The sequence below is a fragment of the Stegodyphus dumicola genome, chromosome 3, assembly GCF_044657685.1.
Source record: "Stegodyphus dumicola isolate Sdum_Otavi_A_Nest chromosome 3, ASM4465768v1".
NCBI classification, from domain to species: domain Eukaryota; kingdom Metazoa; phylum Arthropoda; class Arachnida; order Araneae; family Eresidae; genus Stegodyphus; species Stegodyphus dumicola.
Window position 1 is genome coordinate 150,735,049 of NC_140770.1, and position 19,688 is coordinate 150,754,736.

The window sequence follows — 19,688 nt, forward strand, 5'->3', positions numbered from 1 at the left end:
CCTGCACTGAATACAACCCACCTTCTCTGCAGAATCATTTACTCGATAGAGCATTCCCCCACCCCCCACATATATATTTTTTCCATTATCACATGTCAATTCAGTATACCATTGTTCAAACGCTGCGGAAAAATCTTGGTATGAATGACTTCGAAAGGTAAGAGCATCACACAAGTATCTTTCATGTTTCTTCATAAAGAAAAGGGTGCATATTATATAGCAAACTAGGGTAAAAACTGAAAATTGTAGGTGTGCGTTATACACTGGTGCACATTATATACTGGAATATGCGGTAAATTAATTAATAAAATTAATATTAGAGAAATAATGTGACATCTAAATGAGATCATAACTTCAGGAAATCCCATGCCGAAAATGAAAAAGCAAAAATTGAAAACTTACTTTCCTTCTGCTTAATTCGTATGCAGTATATTAAAAAAAATTACCTATTAATGCAACTACTTTAGTTGGAGGCACCAAATTTTTAGAATATGTCAAAATCTGGCAATTGTGAAGATAACCATTCTTCTGGGAACCATCCTCACAACAGTCCTTCAGTCAAGCAATGCTGTCTTTTTCATTATGTGTTCTTTTTCACTGTATTCCATTTTCCAACATTTTTTATAAACAAATCTTGATATTTTTTTCATTAAACTTAGTTTTAAAATACGCGCTTCTGGAATTTTCCAGCAATGGAAGTAACCGTGGTAAAATTTCTGTAAGAATACAGAATTTTGGTGAAAATTTTCTAAAGAAGACAATGAGAATAATGTGTTTCCTCCATAGCCACTGTTTCCAAAGTTGCACAAAGCCGAGCCTCTGAAATTCTCTGATTTTTTAAGCGAAAACAGATCACTGTGTACTTATAGAGAAGAATAGTGCAAAAAAATTACAGGGAGATTTAAAGAAGAATGTGTTTTATTTTTTTTTTTTTAAATCACATAATCCTTATTTAACAACTAAAGTTTGTATTTTAAATTGCTAAAGTATGTTGTCTTTTTGTGTGTTGATAATATTTACTGATTTACGATAAATATTGATAGTTTGGGAATCTAAAAAACAGGCACGAAAAACACCAATTTGCACCCCATTTTTTATCTGTAAAAAACTGCAAATTTATGCCAAGGTGGTTATGTTATTTTTCAAATATTTGATAAAAAATCAGAAGTTGCATTAAAAATTTTATGCAAAAGATTTTGTCACTTTTTCTGAATGTGTGAATAGTAAAATTTTAAGATTTTTAGTTAGTTTGTTAAACGTTGGTGTGTTTGAAAAATTTTTTCAACAATAAATTAAAAAAACATCTAAATAAGCTTTTGAAGAGGTTGCTTTAGCATATTATATTGTCAACCACAGAAAATATATATGCAAAATGTGAGCTCAGTAGCTTACCAAGAAATAGCCTGATAGGATTTTCAGTGACCAGCTTTTGTTTTAACTCGAGTGAGCTAACTAAAAGCTGATTAAAAAAAGTGACTGATCTTTATGTGAGTTTCTTTGAGTGAAAAATAAAAATTCTTCAAACGTATTTTTAAATATGGTGTTTTATGATTATCCACACTTCGTGTTTCGATATTCAATAGAACTATCAAGTTTAAGGAATATTTTCAAATATACACTTAATAATAGAGAGCTAATGCATTCACATTTGAACACTTGTGGATTTAGGCATATTTAATTATTATTCCACCAGCATAAAAGTGCAAATATTGGCCATGTAGTTTTTTTTTTGGGGGGGGACTTCATAAAATTTCTTGTTTCTATTTATTGATTATTATTTGAACAGCCTATGAACTGTAAAGATAGCTAACGTTTTTGCAAAAATTTTTCATTAATAAATGTGCATGTGTTTTTAAATGTGATACACTTTCAGAGGTTTTGTGTTGATGACTTACATCCTGGACAAGTAATTGTTGCTACTCACATGAAAGTTTGCCATTTACCAAATGAACTCCTTTCATGTTACCAAGTTCGAACATATTTGAAAGCTACACATTACACTGAGGTGAGTTTAATAACATTGCTTCACAAAAACTATTTTAAAAATACTAATCCTGATTAAAAGTTATATTTAAAAAAGTATTAACTGACTACAGAGTACCAGATAAACCTTAAAATGTAATGATCTGAAGTAAAATTGAGGAGAATCAAAAGGTTGCATCTATCAAGTAAATGTCTTAAAATAAAATAAAATGATTATAAATTGAATTGCATTTGTAATAGTTATATCATCTACATGGTGAGCCAAAAGCTCATTAAAACTTCAAAAATTCATAAAAAAAAGTAAAATTTATCATAAAGAAGTGCAGTTTGCAAAAAAAGGGCTTGCAGGGAAGTCAGATTTTTTCAGCAGTAAAGAAAATTTTAGTTAAAAATGTTGCTAGTAGAAAGCACTGACAACCCAAAACATAGTGAACAGAACTACACTATGCTCCATTCATTTATTCTTGCAATAACAATTTTTCTACTACTCCAGAAAATTGTACGACAATTAAAGTGACTTACAACAGCTGTTACTGTTGAATGCAACATATCAGAATGAATTGCAAAAACCTCATGGCAGATAGTCTTTGAGTTTGGCCAATGCTGGAGCAGATGAATGGTACACAAATGATTTCAAATAGCCCCACAATCAGAAGTCAGCTGGAGTGAGGTTGGGTGATCGTGAAGGCCATGCCTTCTTGCAACCTTGACTGATCAATCTGTCTTTCAAAGGTACTCAATAAGAATAGTTTTAACTATACTGACGTAATGTGACTGTATGCCATTCTGCATAAAATTAGTTATTTATTACAAATAATACACCTCTTTGATTTAATGCGGGCACGACTTTGTCATGCAAAAGAGTGATAACACTCAGCGTTACTGCGCACAATTTCCAGCCAGATATGGGATGCGGATGTTAAAAGAAAAATGCTCTGACAATGAAAGATGAGGTGGAGCCACTCCAGACTGTCAACTTGGCTGGATGCAGTGACTTTGTCATGTATTCACAAGGATTCAACATTGCCCATAATATGAGTGTTCTGGTGTTGACATGCAGTGTGAAGTGCACTTCCTTTGTCCAAAAAATGTTTAACAACCACTGAGGGTCGTTTTCAATTCTTGTCATAGCCTACTCGGTGAATGATTCCTTCATAGCTGTGTCTCCCAGCTGTAACTCGTGGAGTAGCTGCAATTTGTAGAGATAGAGATGCAATATCCTGTGGAAGATACGTCAAATTAATGAGGCACATACTTCCAGCTATATCATTCATAGTGGTTTCCACTTCTGTAATTTGGCCCTTTGCCAAAGAGGGTCTTCCACTTCGTGGCCGATCCATTTGACAAGCTTCAATATTTCAGTACAGGATATGGGACCATTCTTCGCCTTTCGTCCTTTTGCCGTGAAACTTTCACAATGCAACAGTTGCTTATTCTCCATCAAACAGAGCAACTTCACCAACAATGCTCGCTCAGGTAATGATAAAATTCTGAAAGCATATGAGAAATCATGGCATATCACAGACTTTTATTGAAGATTAATTTACATAATTCTGTTGAATCTCTCGGTGGTCATTATCCTTTACTGGTGACATTTTTAACTAAAAAATTTTTTGTTGCTAGAAAAATCCTTCTTCCTTGTGAGCCTTTCCTTGTAAATTACACTTGTTTATTATACATTTCACCTTTGTCAAGTATTCATAGGATATCTGCATAACAGATCTATTTTTATTGCTAGGCAAACACGACAGTTGCCCAGGGGCAAAAAATTTCATTATTGAACTGTATTTCATTAGTCATTCATATGACATGTTGTAGATGAGTTTTGTCAGATATATCTAGATGCGGCAGGGCCTGACTATTTGAGGATAGCAAGATTAATCGCCCATTTTCGGGGATGTGGTTCAAGTACAGGAAGAAGGAGATATGGGAGACCAGCCATTTTGACTGAGCCTAAACTGGTGGAAGTTGAAAGAATGAAGCAGAGGTTGTGGAAAAAATCTGACAAGATTATTAGTACAATCAGCAATTTTGTATAGAAGTGTTCTAAAAGCCATGAAGAAGTTACACCTTTGTGCATATCATGTTTACTGGGTGCATTAATGGAAGGGGCAAGCTAAAGAGAAATACTTTGTAATAATGATGGAATTCTTAAGCTTAGTTGGTTTTCTTCAGTGACAAAGTACAGTTTCACCTTAGCAGCTATGCAAAGAGTTAAAAATAGTAGGATTTGGTTAAGTCTACGTGTGTACATGAAATGGCTTCGCACTTTCAGATAATCAGAATACAGAGTGCTGTAACATGTTATCCAGTAATAGGTCCTATTTTTCTTTTTTTTCTTGAAACTACAGTGAAGAATGTAATACATCATGACATCTGTAATATAGTTTGTTGTGTTTCTTGAAGTTAATGAGTTGACATTGACTCTAGCCATTTATCAGACATCCAATGAAACCAAACAGTTCTCCATCAATCATATAATTTTAAAAGGAATGGCTTTTGTCTTTGCCCACAGAATTTGAAATGGCTCTCCAAGTTTAAATCCATTTCACTATCCTTTTACCTGAAATTATTATAAAATAAAATAATTTTTGCTAAACATTTGCTGTATTTTTGTGGTGTAGCAATTTCCCTGATATTGGTTTTAATACTTCTTGACATACTATTTCTTTTTCATCATTTTATGTATCAATTGATGCCTATTCTTTAGAAACCATTCACACTATTTACTCAATTATTGTTTTCCTATTTAGATTAATCTGTTAGCTGGAAACGATAGGTTTCCTGTTGCTGGACGTTCTAGTGAGAAACACTTTGAATGCAAGAATGTTAAAAACAATGCTGTGGGATTAAAGCAATATATTTCGATGCAGAAATTGAGGCCATTAAACACACTTTTGAATATCTATTAAATTTAAATGCAATCTTTAAAAAGACTCTCGTCTCTCATATATTGAAAGACTACTCCCAAATGGAAAAGGTGAAACTCTCATCAACTGCATATCTTCTAGTTGAAAAAATCACTTTTCAATGGATTACCAGCCACTGTAATGTTCCTGTATAATAGGAAGCTGATTTCCTTGCCAAAGGTGGATGCAGAAATAATCAGCTGTACTTTTAACCAAACTTATTCTCAGGTACAGAATATTAAAGTTTGTGCAGAAATTTTTCTATTGCAGAAATGCAGAAAAATGCAGAAAATTTAACAGAAGTCCAACATGTTAAATTTTCTGCAAATTGGATACAGATTGTCTTGTTCTTCTCTCTTACTATTGTGCCTTCCTTATGCTGTTTTTACACTAACTTTAGATTTTTTATTGGACATGATTTTTGTCCAAAATCACATGCACGAAATTGATTTGACTTTCCTTCATGTATATCTGGAGAATTATTGATTTTAACCATTTATCAAGGTGTACCGTTCATATGTCACATTTATAATTGTCATTATTCTAATGCTAATTTTAATAAAATAATTTTTGGTATAATAATTAATAAAAGAAGGTGCATGGCTAATATAGCTGATGCTTTGATGCAGGGAGAATGACATGTTCAATTATGAAAGCTGAAACATTTTCCATAAACGTTTTCCTAATAATAAATTTTTGATATATATCTGTTCAATAAGATATAATAAAAATATAAAAATGAGCATGCTTTCTAAATAGATTTCTGTGATGTTTTTATACATTTTGTATCTCTATCTATACATATAATCTTTGTTTTTTCTGTTTTAAGATATTTACTACACACAGACAAGATAGCCCATACGTGCGTTATCCTGCAGTTACAGCTGTCGCTAGTATTATCCGTGACAATCAGAATGAAGTTGATTTCCTTCAGTCAAATGTCTTGCGAGCAGGAGGAATAGCAATGTTTCTTCGTGGCTATAAAACTTTAGATGCATACAAGGCTAGTTTTGGAGAGAGTTTAGCAGGGAAGGTAAGAAATGTATTTTAAATTTCAAATTAAAATAAACTTGCATATGTGCAGCCAATAGAATACAAAGAAGTAAAATGTATTATTCCTTCTTGATGAAGAAATGAAGAATTCATATAGATTTCTTCCCATAAATAGAATAATGTTGAAACTTTTACAAATGCTAATTTATTAACTCTTAGACTAAAAAATATTAGAAAATGTTTTGTTCAGTTATCCTCCTTTAAAACTGTTATTGATGATAAACTTTGCTTTGAAAGATGGATGTTTAAAATGACTGATATTTTTTTTTTTTTTTATTTCCAATGGCTAGGCAAAAAAATTACAAAGAACTAAAATCTTATAAACAGAGGTTACAAGCAATAGAACTAAGAACAAAAAGAATGAAGTCATTCCCTAAGGAGCGTCCCCCCTGGGGGTGGGTTGACATAGAGAATTCTGCAAAGCTACTAACTAGGATCTGTACCTAGGCAGTCTCGGCCACGGGGGTATAATTGCTGTGCTTGGTTGTAAAGAGTAGATCTACCATTCATTTGTTGTACCACAATTGTTATACATGCTTGAAAAGACAGGATGACTACAATTGTTTCACATGGGTATAATGGCAGGATGGATTAGTGTTCCATAGTGAGTTAGTGAATTTTATGCCATGTAACTCTCTTAATTGGAGCAATGTTAAAAATATCATGTTTATATCATCTTTGAGTGTAGGCTGCATGTGTGTGTGTGTGTGTGTGTGTGTGTGATTATGGCAAAGCCTCGAGTGCTATCTGCCTAAGGGGAGGGATGCCTTCGTGGAGGACTTTCTAAGGGAAACTGGCTCGTGTAAATGTTACACATGGGGAAAACCACGAAAAACGCCCATGCAGCCAGCCCGTTCGCGAGAGTTGAACCTCGGACCGAACTACCAGTGTTCAGCGATTTTACTGCTCGACCGCTGGTGGGCGCTTGTAGGCTACATGAGCTAAAAAAAATTATTACTGTTATGGGGACAGTAACAATATGCTGAAGCAAGTATTAAGAGATTCATATTATCATATAGCATTGTTAATATAAATCAAGTAAAGTTACATATAATATTCATAAGGAAACTTTAGAGAATTTTCCTTTCATATCATATGTTGCTTATAACTTCTTGAGTTCTACACCCTGCTATAGGCCAAGTCTGCCTCTTTAAGTTTTCTCCATCTGATCCTGTCTGGTACTACAGCTTCCCATCATTTTATCTCCATCAATTTCAAATTGTTTTCCCCACTATATCCAGCCATCTAGTGCATAGTCTTCCTTTTCATTGCTTTCCCTCTATTTTTGAGAAGATTACCTTTTCAGTAGAAAATGGATCATTATATCTATAAATATGGCCTAGCCATGCTTATTACTTAGTATTTGAAAATTTTAGCAATAAAATTGTTTAATATCCTGCAATTATTCTGAACACAATTTTATTATTTTACTAACATAAAGTTATATTAAATTTATATATTAAAATTATTCTTTATTGAATGAATATTATTTTGCTCTGTTGATTATTATGTTTTACAAAATTTGTAAAAGATAAAAAATATGTAAATTTATTAACAATTAAAACAAGCTTAATTTTAACTTAAAAAGAAGAATAAGTTATTAACAAAAGAAGAAGCAAAAGAGCTATATTACTAAAATTGTAGTATGCATAAAAAATATTTTTACTTGACTATGATCTTTACTAAGTGGGATATTAAATCCGTATTTTAACTGTTTTATTGTGTAATGTATTCTATTGTCAACTATTTAAGGACTTTTAACAGCATTGGAGGGAAGGCATTGAAAACATATATTCTACTCTCAATGACTTTTCACATTTTGTAAATAAATTATTTAGAAAATGTGTTAAATACAACACAGTTTTTCCTTCATCGAAATTAATAATAAATTTTCCCTTTATTGCTTTTTTTAAAGCAACACAAAATTTTAATTTTATCATTCTTTACAGTAAAAAGACCTTCCCTCTACCAAATTTTCCTTTTTTTAAAATGTTTCATAAACAAATCATGTATCTTGTAAATTTATTAATATATTTGACAAGACTTCTTTAGCTTTTCTTAAAATTTGAGCAAATTAAAACTTCATCAGATTTCTTGTCCAAATTCTGTATTATTTACATTTCCCCTAATATTATTTAAATTCTGAATAAGCCTAATCTTTTAAAAGTAACAGCTTTATTTCTTTATATTGTTTTAGAAAATTAGAATCTTTTGATTTCTTAAATATATATTAGTTTAAGAACTGCATTTCATGTTTTCTGATTCCAGAAGTTCACATTTTTCATGCAGCTTTTAGTTCCCTGAAAGATAGTAAAATTACTTAAGTTGAAACAGTTATGTTATAATTTTAGCCAGAAAGTATGTATTATTATTATTATTATTTTTACCCTGAGATTGTTGTAAAAATAATTGAAGCTTTAAGTTGTTACTCTTCCCCCTTTCTGTTCTAAATTATCATTCTATATTATTTAGAATTACTTTCTTTTTAGTGATTTAACATCTAAATTGATACTGAAAATTTTCAAACCATTCTGAGTTATATAGAATGTTTTGAATCATTATCTTTGCAATGATTCAACTTCCAAGTTGATATTAAAAATTTTCTAACTATTCGAAGTTATTTAGTATATTTGAATAATTTTCTTTTTAGTGATGATGTTGATACTTAAAATATTTCCAGCTATTCTATGCTATTTAGAACATTTAGGGTCATTTTCATTTCAGTTCATATAACTATTCTATATTTATTATAATAATATTAATTTATTTTAATACATTCTTTTTACAAATATATTTAGATGATACCTGGGGCATATTGGAAAGTAGCATTAGAAAATTTGATCCATCGGGAACGTCGTTGTGTGACTCTTGGAGGTTTTATTATTCAGGTAGATTATGTGGATCTTCAGACTACAGATTCACCACAGTCTACATATGGCTGGTCATATTCTTCAAACATAGTATCAAGGAGAACTATGTTTGTTAATATTAAAGCAAGGTATAAACTGGGTGATATACTGCCTCTAAATCCAACTCAGAATGAACAACTTTTGTTTCCATCAAAATATGACTCAGGAAATGAATATCACTTTAAAGCTTACAGGCGGTTTCCACCAGCAAATGCAACTGACTGGAGTGCTTCTTCGGAGAAGGAAGTGTTAAGTATGTGTATTTCGCTTTATGTACAACCATGTTACTAATTTTATTGAAGTCAGGTATACGATTTTTAATTAAATTTACAAACATTAATGAAAACTGGAAAATTTTCAGGACCACAGTATGAGGATAACATTTTACCCTATTTAATATTATACTTTTAAATTTCCTATAAACTTTTGTATTTCAAGTGGAAGGAAAACAAACATTTATTGTGTAAAAATATAGTGTACATTTGTAAATATCTCTATATTATTTATATTTCTTTTATTACCTATACCTGTCTAAAGTATTTTTAACAAAATTCCAAATGGTTCCTCATTATGGTGAGATAAAAATCATATTAAAAAAAAATATCAAGGAAAGAAAAATTTCTAAAAGAAACAGCCATTTGAAAAGCTCTTAATATGTTATTAATCATTCATTTATTAATGGTTTGTTTATTAAATTATTTTCAAGGTATAGAAAATCAATAATTTTACAGTATACAACTAATTTTCGTAAAAAAATCTACCATAAAGGAATTTTGTATACATTACAAGAGCTGACTATTCTATAAATTATAAAGGATTGACAATTATTTGAATTGTAAAGGATTTAATATTTATAAATTATAAAACACAGAAACTAATAAAAATTAATGTATTCATAATAATAAGCATCAAGTACAAAATCAAATTTCTTATAAAATAAAGAAAATTTACTCAGTTTTTTTTTTAAATTCAGTGTTTTAATATATAATCAACTTCTGATTTATCAGAGTAATGAATATCATGTGCAATGTTGATGGTTAACTTAAAATCATGATTAATCCGACAGCAGTTAAAAAAGGTGGATAGCGAAAAGGAAACATAACCTTATAACTAACAGAAAAATATTGGGAGTACAAATAAGTCTCTGCCTTTTGACAAAAAATGGTGCCACCAGTAATTTGTGGTTAAAATTGTCTGATGTAAAACTCCATATCGTAAGGTTGGACATCTGCTTACAACATAGCCTTGAAATATTAATGATTTTATATTAACATCATATATATTTTTTTTTGCACAAAAATGTTGAGTTTTGAGCTGAACAAGTGCTATTTGTGGAATATTTTGATTTACTTCTTTAATTTGAAGAAATGAACAGCTGAGGAGCATTGAATGCTTGTAGAAGCATATTGATGTGGCTGCTTTTAAGTCAGAGAAATTGTTGTGAGTGGTTTTGAAAGTTCAAGAACGGTGAATTTGACGTTGAAACAGAGAAGGTAGTGAAACAGGGTTCGTAGTGGTCCTTATAAGTGCTTATAAGTCCTTATATTTGAAAATAAAATATAAAGGCCCTTATAGGTCCTTACTTTTTCTTTAAAGCCCTTATTTTTTTGTTTTTTTTTGTTTTTAGTGCTTATTTTTTTGCTTTTAGTGCTTTTTTTTTTTTAATGAAAGCGCTATTTTCCCCCGTACCAAAGCCGAAACTAAATAAACAACTTTTCTTCCTAATATGGAATGTCAGATGGTGAATCATACTCTCGGAAATAGCTTTCCCCCCTTTCTCTGCATTAACATAACCTTTGGTGTGCACGAAGAGTACAGACAGGTGCCCGTCGTTCTATTGGTCAAAGAATTGCGAAAGCAGTAGAAAATTCCGGTACATTCGGCATTCTTTTCCTCCCACCCAAATACTACACACGTTTGAATTTCTATCAAGATCTTAATAATTTGCATTCTTGTTCCACTTGGTCAGTTCATATTCGTGTTTATTATGATCATTATGCTTATATTATGAGCATATGTATGAATGTTTATAATAACATAGTTGCAGTAACTGTTGAAGTATAGTAAACTTCCAAAAATGGTTGTGTTTTAACACAGATTAGCTTTCTAAGGAATAATATTCGGAATCGCTTAAATAAAGGGAAAGCAATCGAATAGTCAAAATAATTTCATTTTTTTTGGCAAATACATAATACAGTACGAAGATTGGGAGGTTCTCCCCTTTCTCCTCAAAATCTCGAATATTGAAACTGTTACAGTTCGCTGCAAAACAAGCAACGGACCTTTTTTTTTTTTTTTTTTTTTTTTTTTTGTCACTTTCCAATCTGGATTGAATAGGACTAAAAGTTCTGCGGTCTACCAACCCAAGCGAAGAATGATTCTATTCCAGAAATTTAACGTCGTTTGTTGAAAATTAGAATGAAAAACACCCCAGTTATTTAGTTCTTTATTTTCCCAATACCTGCAGTTGTTGATTCCGATTGCGTAATATCACGTAGGGAAGAATTACGGCGCATGTATTGCGCAATGTTTGTGATATTTTGTAGAGATAATTCATTTTGATGTTCAGTCCGAGATTTGTTTATGAACACTTAAAAGAGTTTTACTGTGCTTGCTAAGCAGAATATTTTTTAGTTCCGTTGGTTTATTTTTATATGATGCACATATCAAAATGCTAAAACCATTTATTATTTAGCGGAAAAATCTAAAGAGCGGCTACAGTCTACTCCCTTCCGCTCCTCTTTTTCAAGTTATGCTCGTCTGTCCCAATATTCACCAATTTCTAAGTATGCGGGTTAGTTAAGCTTTTACTGTTAAAGGATGACTCAAGAAGCAAATTTCTGTCTTCTGATTTCAGAAATGTTCCTCATTTTTACTTAAATTACTTTGCTTGCAATATCTGTTAAGGGAAAACTGATATACAATGAAAATTTAGAAAATGTCCAGAATTTAGATTTAAATTATTTAAATATCAATATGAGTGGAAAAATAAATTGTATTTATTATTAGGTTCCAAGCGAATACAATAAATATTCCTTATTATTATTTATTTTCTCTATTTTGAACTGAAATTTCATCATTAAATCTTGTAATATAGTTTAGTTCTGCATAGTTTTTTTTTATCTCATTGTGAACTAGTTCTCTAAATTGAACTGTTATTTAAAATTAAAAAAAAAGTAATTATTTTCCATGGTTGAGGTAATGCTTATTCTCTCTTAATAAATACTGCATTTCTCATATTTTAAATTACATGTCTAATTTTTAAGGTTATGCAGTTGTGTATAACGTAATTAGACAGGTGCTTATTTTTTTTTCTTAAAATGTGCTTGAAAAGTGCTTATAAGTGCTTATTTTTTTAACTAAAATGTGGCTATGAACCCTGTGAAAGTATGAAAGTATATGAAGGTGCGGAATTAGCATTATTGGATGAAGATTCATGCCAAATGCAAGTAGAACTTGCACTTACATTAGTAGTGACTCAGCAAGCAATATCATATCATTTAAAATCATTGAGAATGATTTACAAGCAAGGAAATTGGCTTCCATATGAACTAAAGCCAAGAAATTTTAAATACCAATTTTTTGCACATGAAATGCTGCTTGCCAGGCATAAATGAAAGGGTTTTTTGCATTATATAGTCACTGGTGATTAAATATGAATCAACTACCTAAAGAAAAAAAAAATCACAGGGACCACCTGGCCATGCTTCAGCATCGACAGCCAATCCGAATATTCATAGAAAAAGTCATGTTATGTATATATAGTGGGATTAATTTGGTGTTATGTATTATGAGTCTCTCAAATTGAATGCAACCATTACTGACTCTCTACTGAACACAATTGATAAGACTGACCTACTATTATTCCAGAAATGACAAAATTATTTCGCTGCATGATAAAGCTAAATCTATTCAGAAACACTCAAATGAAAAGTTCCCTGCCCCCTCCTGCTGTGTTCACCAAACATTCACCAGACTACCTGTTTCAATTGATGACACATGGCCTATCTGAGTAGCTCTTCACATCATATGAAGGTAAAAAAATTGAGTAAAACATAATGTACCATTCTTTCACAATGAATGATCCGATTTTTGACGAAAAATGGCAGAGACGTACAGAGGCTGTTCACACATTTTTTAGACAATTTTCATTGTAATTATAGACATATTTTACCAAAATTTGTATGTTTTAAATGCTCTGTTTGATAATTCTTATTCTTCATTATATTTATACACCATAATTTTCAAGATAATAAAGCCTTTTGTAGTGTCGGAAGAAGTATTTTATTCCATTGCTCTCGAACAGCTGTCCGAAGTCTGAGGAGGTCGTAGGTGGACGTTTGGACAATCCACATTTTAAAAGTACAAAAGCACAAAAATATATTGGTGATAGATCAGGAGATTTAGTAGGGATATGATTGAAGGGTATAGCCATGATACCATTTTTACTTCCATTTTGCCTAGGAAACTAATAGTAGATTTTGACGTGCCACTGCTTGCTTTGTCTTGACGCAGTTCTACTGATTGATCATACTGTGTATAAAAAGAAGGTATTTAATATTTGAAAATTGGGTATAAAATATGTTTTTGATAATACACGGAGTTGATCTTTACATTTTTCTCCACACTCTTTATTTTTAATTTATCAGTGTATGAGAAACCAGCAACAAATATAAATTTCTTAGAAAAACTTCATGAAAACTTAGAAAAACCATGGCTTTCATAATGTTTTTTAATAACTACATATGAATAATTTCCTTCCGAAAGAACACAAGCATAGCTTTCCTTCTGTTGCTTCTTTAAAACTGACATTTTGCATGAAAACAAAACTGTCAGGCGATAATTTTACTTTTAAAAATATAGTTGCAGTTAAAAAAGAATTATAAACAGATTTTGTTTTGGCAGCAATGCAAATTCATCTAAAAATATGCAAAGAACCTCTGTATTTGTACTCCAAATAGTAATAATTCAAACAATTTTATTTGGAGGATGAGTTCATATGGTTATATAAATTAAATTGCTATAAAAAATTGTAAGTAACTGAAGAATAAGCATTAAAAATCAAGAAATTGACTTACAAATGACCATGCTATCATCTGCTTTCACTGCTGTTAGCCATACATTTTTCATTCCTTTTTTTTGTATTTCTCATAGGCAGTTTTGCTTTCTGCTGATGGTTCACAGTATTTTTTTTAAAATCATTCCTTCATTTTTAAATCATTCCATTCATTTAAAAAACTAAACTCTTTTTAGGACACAGCCTGGTTAGTTGGAAGTTTATAACTCCAGAAACATTTTTTAGAATTATGAGTTGCAATGCATTTAAGGCCAGAATTTAATATACATTTCATCAGTATGGAAAAAAGTATTCATGGAGATTTTCAGCTTGAGATTAAAAAAAAAAAAAAAAAAGTAATTGAATATTCTAAAATATCTACCAGCCATGTTTTATAATGCTGACTTTCTGATATATGTGTTTGTGTATGCCAACTTAAAATATATATTTACATTTCAGGATTATTAAATATTAAGCTCTTTAATACAAAATTTTATATTTCAGATTTCCCAGTTTGTGCTGATGGTTATTACGTTATAACCATAGCTAGCTTGCATTATCAGGCATTACTTCAGTGCATAATGGTCCCAGAACCGAGTTCTAAACCTCATCCAACTTTAATTGAAGCATTGAATGGAGATTTTCAAGCTTTAGCTTTTAGAAATGTAGGATCATTCCTTTGTGAACCACCACGATATATGTAAGTTGAACTTTCTTTGTCTTTATTCTTTTGAATTAATAACTTATATAATTTTTATTTGGATATAAATAATATTTATGCAAATCTTAGATTAATATTGGAAGTTAAATAAAGAGCATCCTTGATAAGAATGCAACCAATTTGAAATTTCTTAAAATTAATATTATAATTCATATAAAATTATAACTTGCACTTGAATATTATTGAATAATTTCTTTTTCAATGCGCCTATCTTACAAAGATTTGCTTTGGCTCTTCTTGTGCATGCTTATGTTGTTTTTTTAGAAACCGTTTTTAATCATCAAAGGTTGAACTGAATGAAGTTATCAGGCTCCTTATTTTCACTGGAGTACTAACTTTTGCTTACATTCCAAAACATTTTGATACCTCTAGCTGAGGATACACTGAGGATATTATTTGATCTAGATGAAAAATCAGTTTTCTGGTTGTTCAAATAGTTAACAACAGTTTTCATTTTGATGATGATGTTTAATGAAGGAATCAAATGTTTTTTCAGGCTCTGAAATATATATATATATATATGTTATAATAAAAGCACAAGGAAAAGATGGAACACTGTAGATGCGCGATTAGACCCATATTGAAGAGGAAGTATTCTGATTGCGTCATATGCTAATGTGTTGACTTCGTAAATAAAACTTGGCAGTGGAGGCGATTTTAATTCCATCTTTATTTGCAACTGATATTTGTGGCCACAATCACTTGGCACTCTAGTCGTGCCTTTCCACAGAAGATTTACATTTTTGATATTGTTGAGATAGAAAGCAAGCCAGCGAAAATTACATCTTAGCACAGTAGAGAGCAAAAGCTGAAGTGCGTAGTTATGAAAGATGGAAGCACGGCGAAGAGAAAAGTTTTGGTTTACAAAGGCAGTTTCAGTTCGCAATTATTACGTCATCAGAGCTGCGCGTTCCATAGAGTAATCTAGAAATGACGCAATGCAGAGAAGTTATTACGATTTTAGAATAGAGAGGAAGAATTAATATTTATAATTATATTATAGTTCTGATTCATATAATTTTATCTTACATATATATATATATTTGCTGTTTCTCAACAAAATTTAGAAAGATTGCTGTTTTTGTCTATTATGTGCCATATCATTAAATATTTTGTAAATTTTTCTAAAAAGCTTTATCCTGAAGTGCACAAGGACAGAATTTGGGGATACTGAATCATAATACGTTTAGTGCCATTTATCTTGTTCATAAAAAGGGAAATATTTTGGAATGCTCAAATTATTGAGGTGTTAGTTAACTCTATGTATTTTATAAACTGTTTTCTAATATTCTCTATAACAGATTAGATGTTCCTACAGATAATACAATAATGAAAAAAAAATCTCAACATGAAGAAGATGCTAGATACAGAAAATTTGATTGCTGTGTTTATACATCTGAAAGATGATGCCTATTCAAATTTCATGCTAGGTGCATACGTGTAGTGCTAGTGATGCCAGTATGAACATGCAAATCAGGTTTGTCTTAAACATGTGCTGTAAAGTTTGTAACCGTTATTCATTGTTGAGATTTGAGGTAGTGAGATGATGTTAGGCGAGAATGCCCTTAAGAAGATGAAGAAGCCATTGTGCACAGCTGAGTGAGTTTGAATGAGGTTGTGTAATAGAATTATGAGAAGCTGGATTTTTTTTCTGCGATATTTCAGATAGTCTTAGCAGGAATGTATCCACTGTATATGATAGTTAGTAGCAGTGGTCAAGGAAAGATACTGGCTCAAGAAGACCAGGTTCCGGGTGGCCACGTGGCACTATTGAGAGTTAATATTGCTGTGTTTGGTGTATGGCTGTGGTGCATCATACTGCACCTGCAGTAGAAATTCAACTGCAGTTGGCACCACAGTGACATAATGAACTGTTAAAAATCGCTTACTTGAAGGACAGCTCTGAGCCAGACACTCTGTAGCATGCATTCCATCGACTCCAAACCACTGCGGTTTGTGAAGTCAGTGGTATCAAGTTAGAGCTCATTGGAGGATGGAGTGGAGATCTGTTGTGTTTTCTGACAACCATCAGAAAACACAACAGATTCTGTGTTTTCTGATAGCCAATTCTGATGTGATGCCAATGATAGTCATGTGCTGGTTAGAAGGAGGCCAGGTGAGCACCTGCAACCTGGACACACTGGTTACAGCGGGAGTTATGGTCTGGGGAGCAATTTCATACTTGTTTGACAGCAGAACTCTCGTGGTTATCCCATGCACCTTGACTGCAAATTTGTACATCAATTTGGTGATTCAACCTGTTCTGCTGTCATTCATGAACATTATTCAAGAGGGTGTTTTCTAATAATGCTTACCCTCATACCGCTTTTGTAACCCAACATGCTCTACAGAGTGTCAACATGTTGCGTTGGCCTGCTAGATCACCAAATCTCTTCCAGTTGAGCACGTATGGAACTTCATAGGATGACAACTCCAGCGTCATCCACAACCAGCATTAACCATTCCAGTATTGACTAAGTGCAAAAGGCATGGAACTCCATTCCACAAATTTATATCCGGAACCTGTACGACATGATGCATGCATGTCTGCATTCAAAATTCTGGCAGTTACACTAGTTATTAATGTACCAGGATTTCATATTTGAAATGGTTCTTCTCACATTAACATGTGATCTTGAATATTTGATCAATAAAATAGACAAATGTATTGCCAAAAATTTCATTACAATAATTTTTTCAAGGACAATTGTAGGCCAATGTTTGGACAATCCATTTTTTAAAATTCCAAAAGCGTAAAAATCCATGGGTGATATGTCAAGAGATTTAGCAGCAATATGAGTGAAGAGTATGGCCGTGATACCAATTTCTTGTTCAATTTTAACTTTATTCAAATTTCATTTAGATGCCTTAAACCATGTTTTAAGATTTTTTTTCCTCTTTGATGAAACGGAATAGATTTCTTTTTATTGCAGTCATTTAAGTACATCCAAGAGTGGTCTATTGTGACAACATTTTCCTATCTTTGTCTGGATAAATGCTTCTCATAAGGAATTTTGCAGTGTGTTCTGTGCTCGGTGATATGTCCTGGAGAAAGATGATGTACATTATGTTTTTTCGTCTTTGTAAGATTAAAATCAGTATTAATCATTTTGTTTACAATTGACTCTGAGCATTGATTTTGCAAATGTCCTTTGATTTGGCAGATTTTTCTTTTAACATTAAAGATTTTACTATTGCAACATTTGAAATATTCCAATTTTTCCTTGGATCCTTTCTTTGGTATTTGGAATAATTTTTCCACTTGAAGCTAAAATTTGATATTTTTTCCTTTGTTGTTGACAACATTACCTATCATAGCTTTAGATATCGAAAATATGGCTTCCACAATGTTTTTTAATAACTAGATATGAATAATTTTCTTTAGAAAGAACATAAATATAGCCTTCCATCCACTGCTTCTTTCAAAGTGCCATTTTGCATAAAACAAGACTGTCAAGTATCAGACGATACTTTATACTTTAAAAAATATAGTTGCAGTTAAAAAATTTCCAAGCTGATGCCTTTTTTTTTTAATAGCAAAGCAAAATCGTCTAAAAATGTGCAAAGAGCCTGTAGGTGGGCCACTGTTGCCTCCTCTGAAGGGACAGACAACTTACATCCATTCCTTCTCTGAGATTTGAACCCGGGACCTTTGGTATGGCAGTTGTTACATTCACAAATGCTTAATTAGACCTATTTTGACATATGGAGTTTGAACCTGGACATTAAGGGAAAAGAATAAAGAAATATTTGCAGTCTTTGAGAGAAAGATTTTTGAGAAAAATTGTTGGAGGTATCTAAATAGATGGCATTTGGAGAAAAACCAGTGCAGAAATCTACAGCTCACCTAATCAGAATGCTCGAAAATAGAACTAGTAAAAAAATATTCACATACACACCAACAGGCATTCGAAAGGAAGACTGGAACTCAAATGGCTACACTGTCTGGAGAGAGACCAAGAGTAGTACAGCTTAGAATGAAATTCTAAAGAAGGCCAAGGCTCATCATGGGCTGTTGGATCACTGAAGACGAATGGTGATACTTACTGCCTTATAAGTTTGGACAATTTCTTTTTTTGCATGAGTATCTTGGTTTTTTTATATTTTGAAGCCATTGATTTCATACAAGATTTTGAAACCATAGTTTCCTTACATTTTTTGAGTAGTTAATTGCAATTTTCATGGTGTTTCACAGTAATGGCTAATGTTTAAGGTGTCACTTCTAATTCGGAACTTGATATGCAGAACAGTCTGCACATCACTTTTTGTAGCAACAGAGTCTGCTAGCATTTTATCTTTGTTAGAGAACTATTATGACATCAGTGCATTGATTGCTGCTTGCCTTCTGGTATAAAGTATGTGACCCATGTTTTATTGCATATGTTGATTCGGTTCAGAAATTGACATCATGATACCACTGGAGCAGTATAGATGCTGAGTACACTGCTTTTGCTTTCAGCACACACTCATGGTACTTTGTGATAATTTCATGCAACAAAGAGAAAAATAACATAAGCAGAATTCTAGAAATGAGAAGTAATGATACTCTAAAATGGACCATGACTGTTTCTCAACTTTATCATTCATAATAACAAGTAGCTGTCCACTGTATTTACCATGCACATTTTATTGGCCATCTGAAAACAGACTGCTCTTGAGTCCGGTTCATGCACCAAAGAAAGCTGATAAAGAATTTTGATCACACACTTTAGACATTCGAAAATTTGATCATAGATCAAATCTTGCAGCTTGCAGGGATTGGAATAAGAACTGCCAATTTCATTTGCTGAAGCAATGCCAGCATTTAAAAATGCCACAAGTGGATAAAATTGCCATGTCAGGAATGTCTCACACATATGCACTATCCTTTCATCAGCATAATCTGCACTTTGTGGATGTATCAGAAACTTTTCTGGATATCCTTTATATAAACTTTCTTTTGGTAAAACTATATAAGGATTACGATACTCGTAATATTTTGGTGTAATTTCTGTTTCATATAAAAATATATTTTTATTGTTACAAAAGCTTAAGTATGATTCTAATCTTATTCTGAC

At 31.8% G+C, this 19,688-nt stretch overlaps 1 protein-coding gene across 4 annotated transcripts in view; it reads left to right on the forward strand.

The window, feature by feature from the left end:
* LOC118193056 (RPA-related protein RADX-like) overlaps positions 1-19,688 on the forward strand; it is a 72,669-nt gene that overhangs the window by 35,336 nt on the left and 17,645 nt on the right. For all 4 annotated transcript variants that reach the window (XM_035364092.2, XM_035364091.2, XM_035364093.2 and 1 more), the window contains 4 exons: positions 1,874-2,005; positions 5,722-5,925; positions 8,744-9,107; positions 14,415-14,610. In XM_035364092.2, coding sequence (XP_035219983.1) covers positions 1,874-2,005; positions 5,722-5,925; positions 8,744-9,107; positions 14,415-14,610 — 896 coding nt within the window. The remainder of the gene's footprint in view (positions 1-1,873; positions 2,006-5,721; positions 5,926-8,743; positions 9,108-14,414; positions 14,611-19,688) is intronic.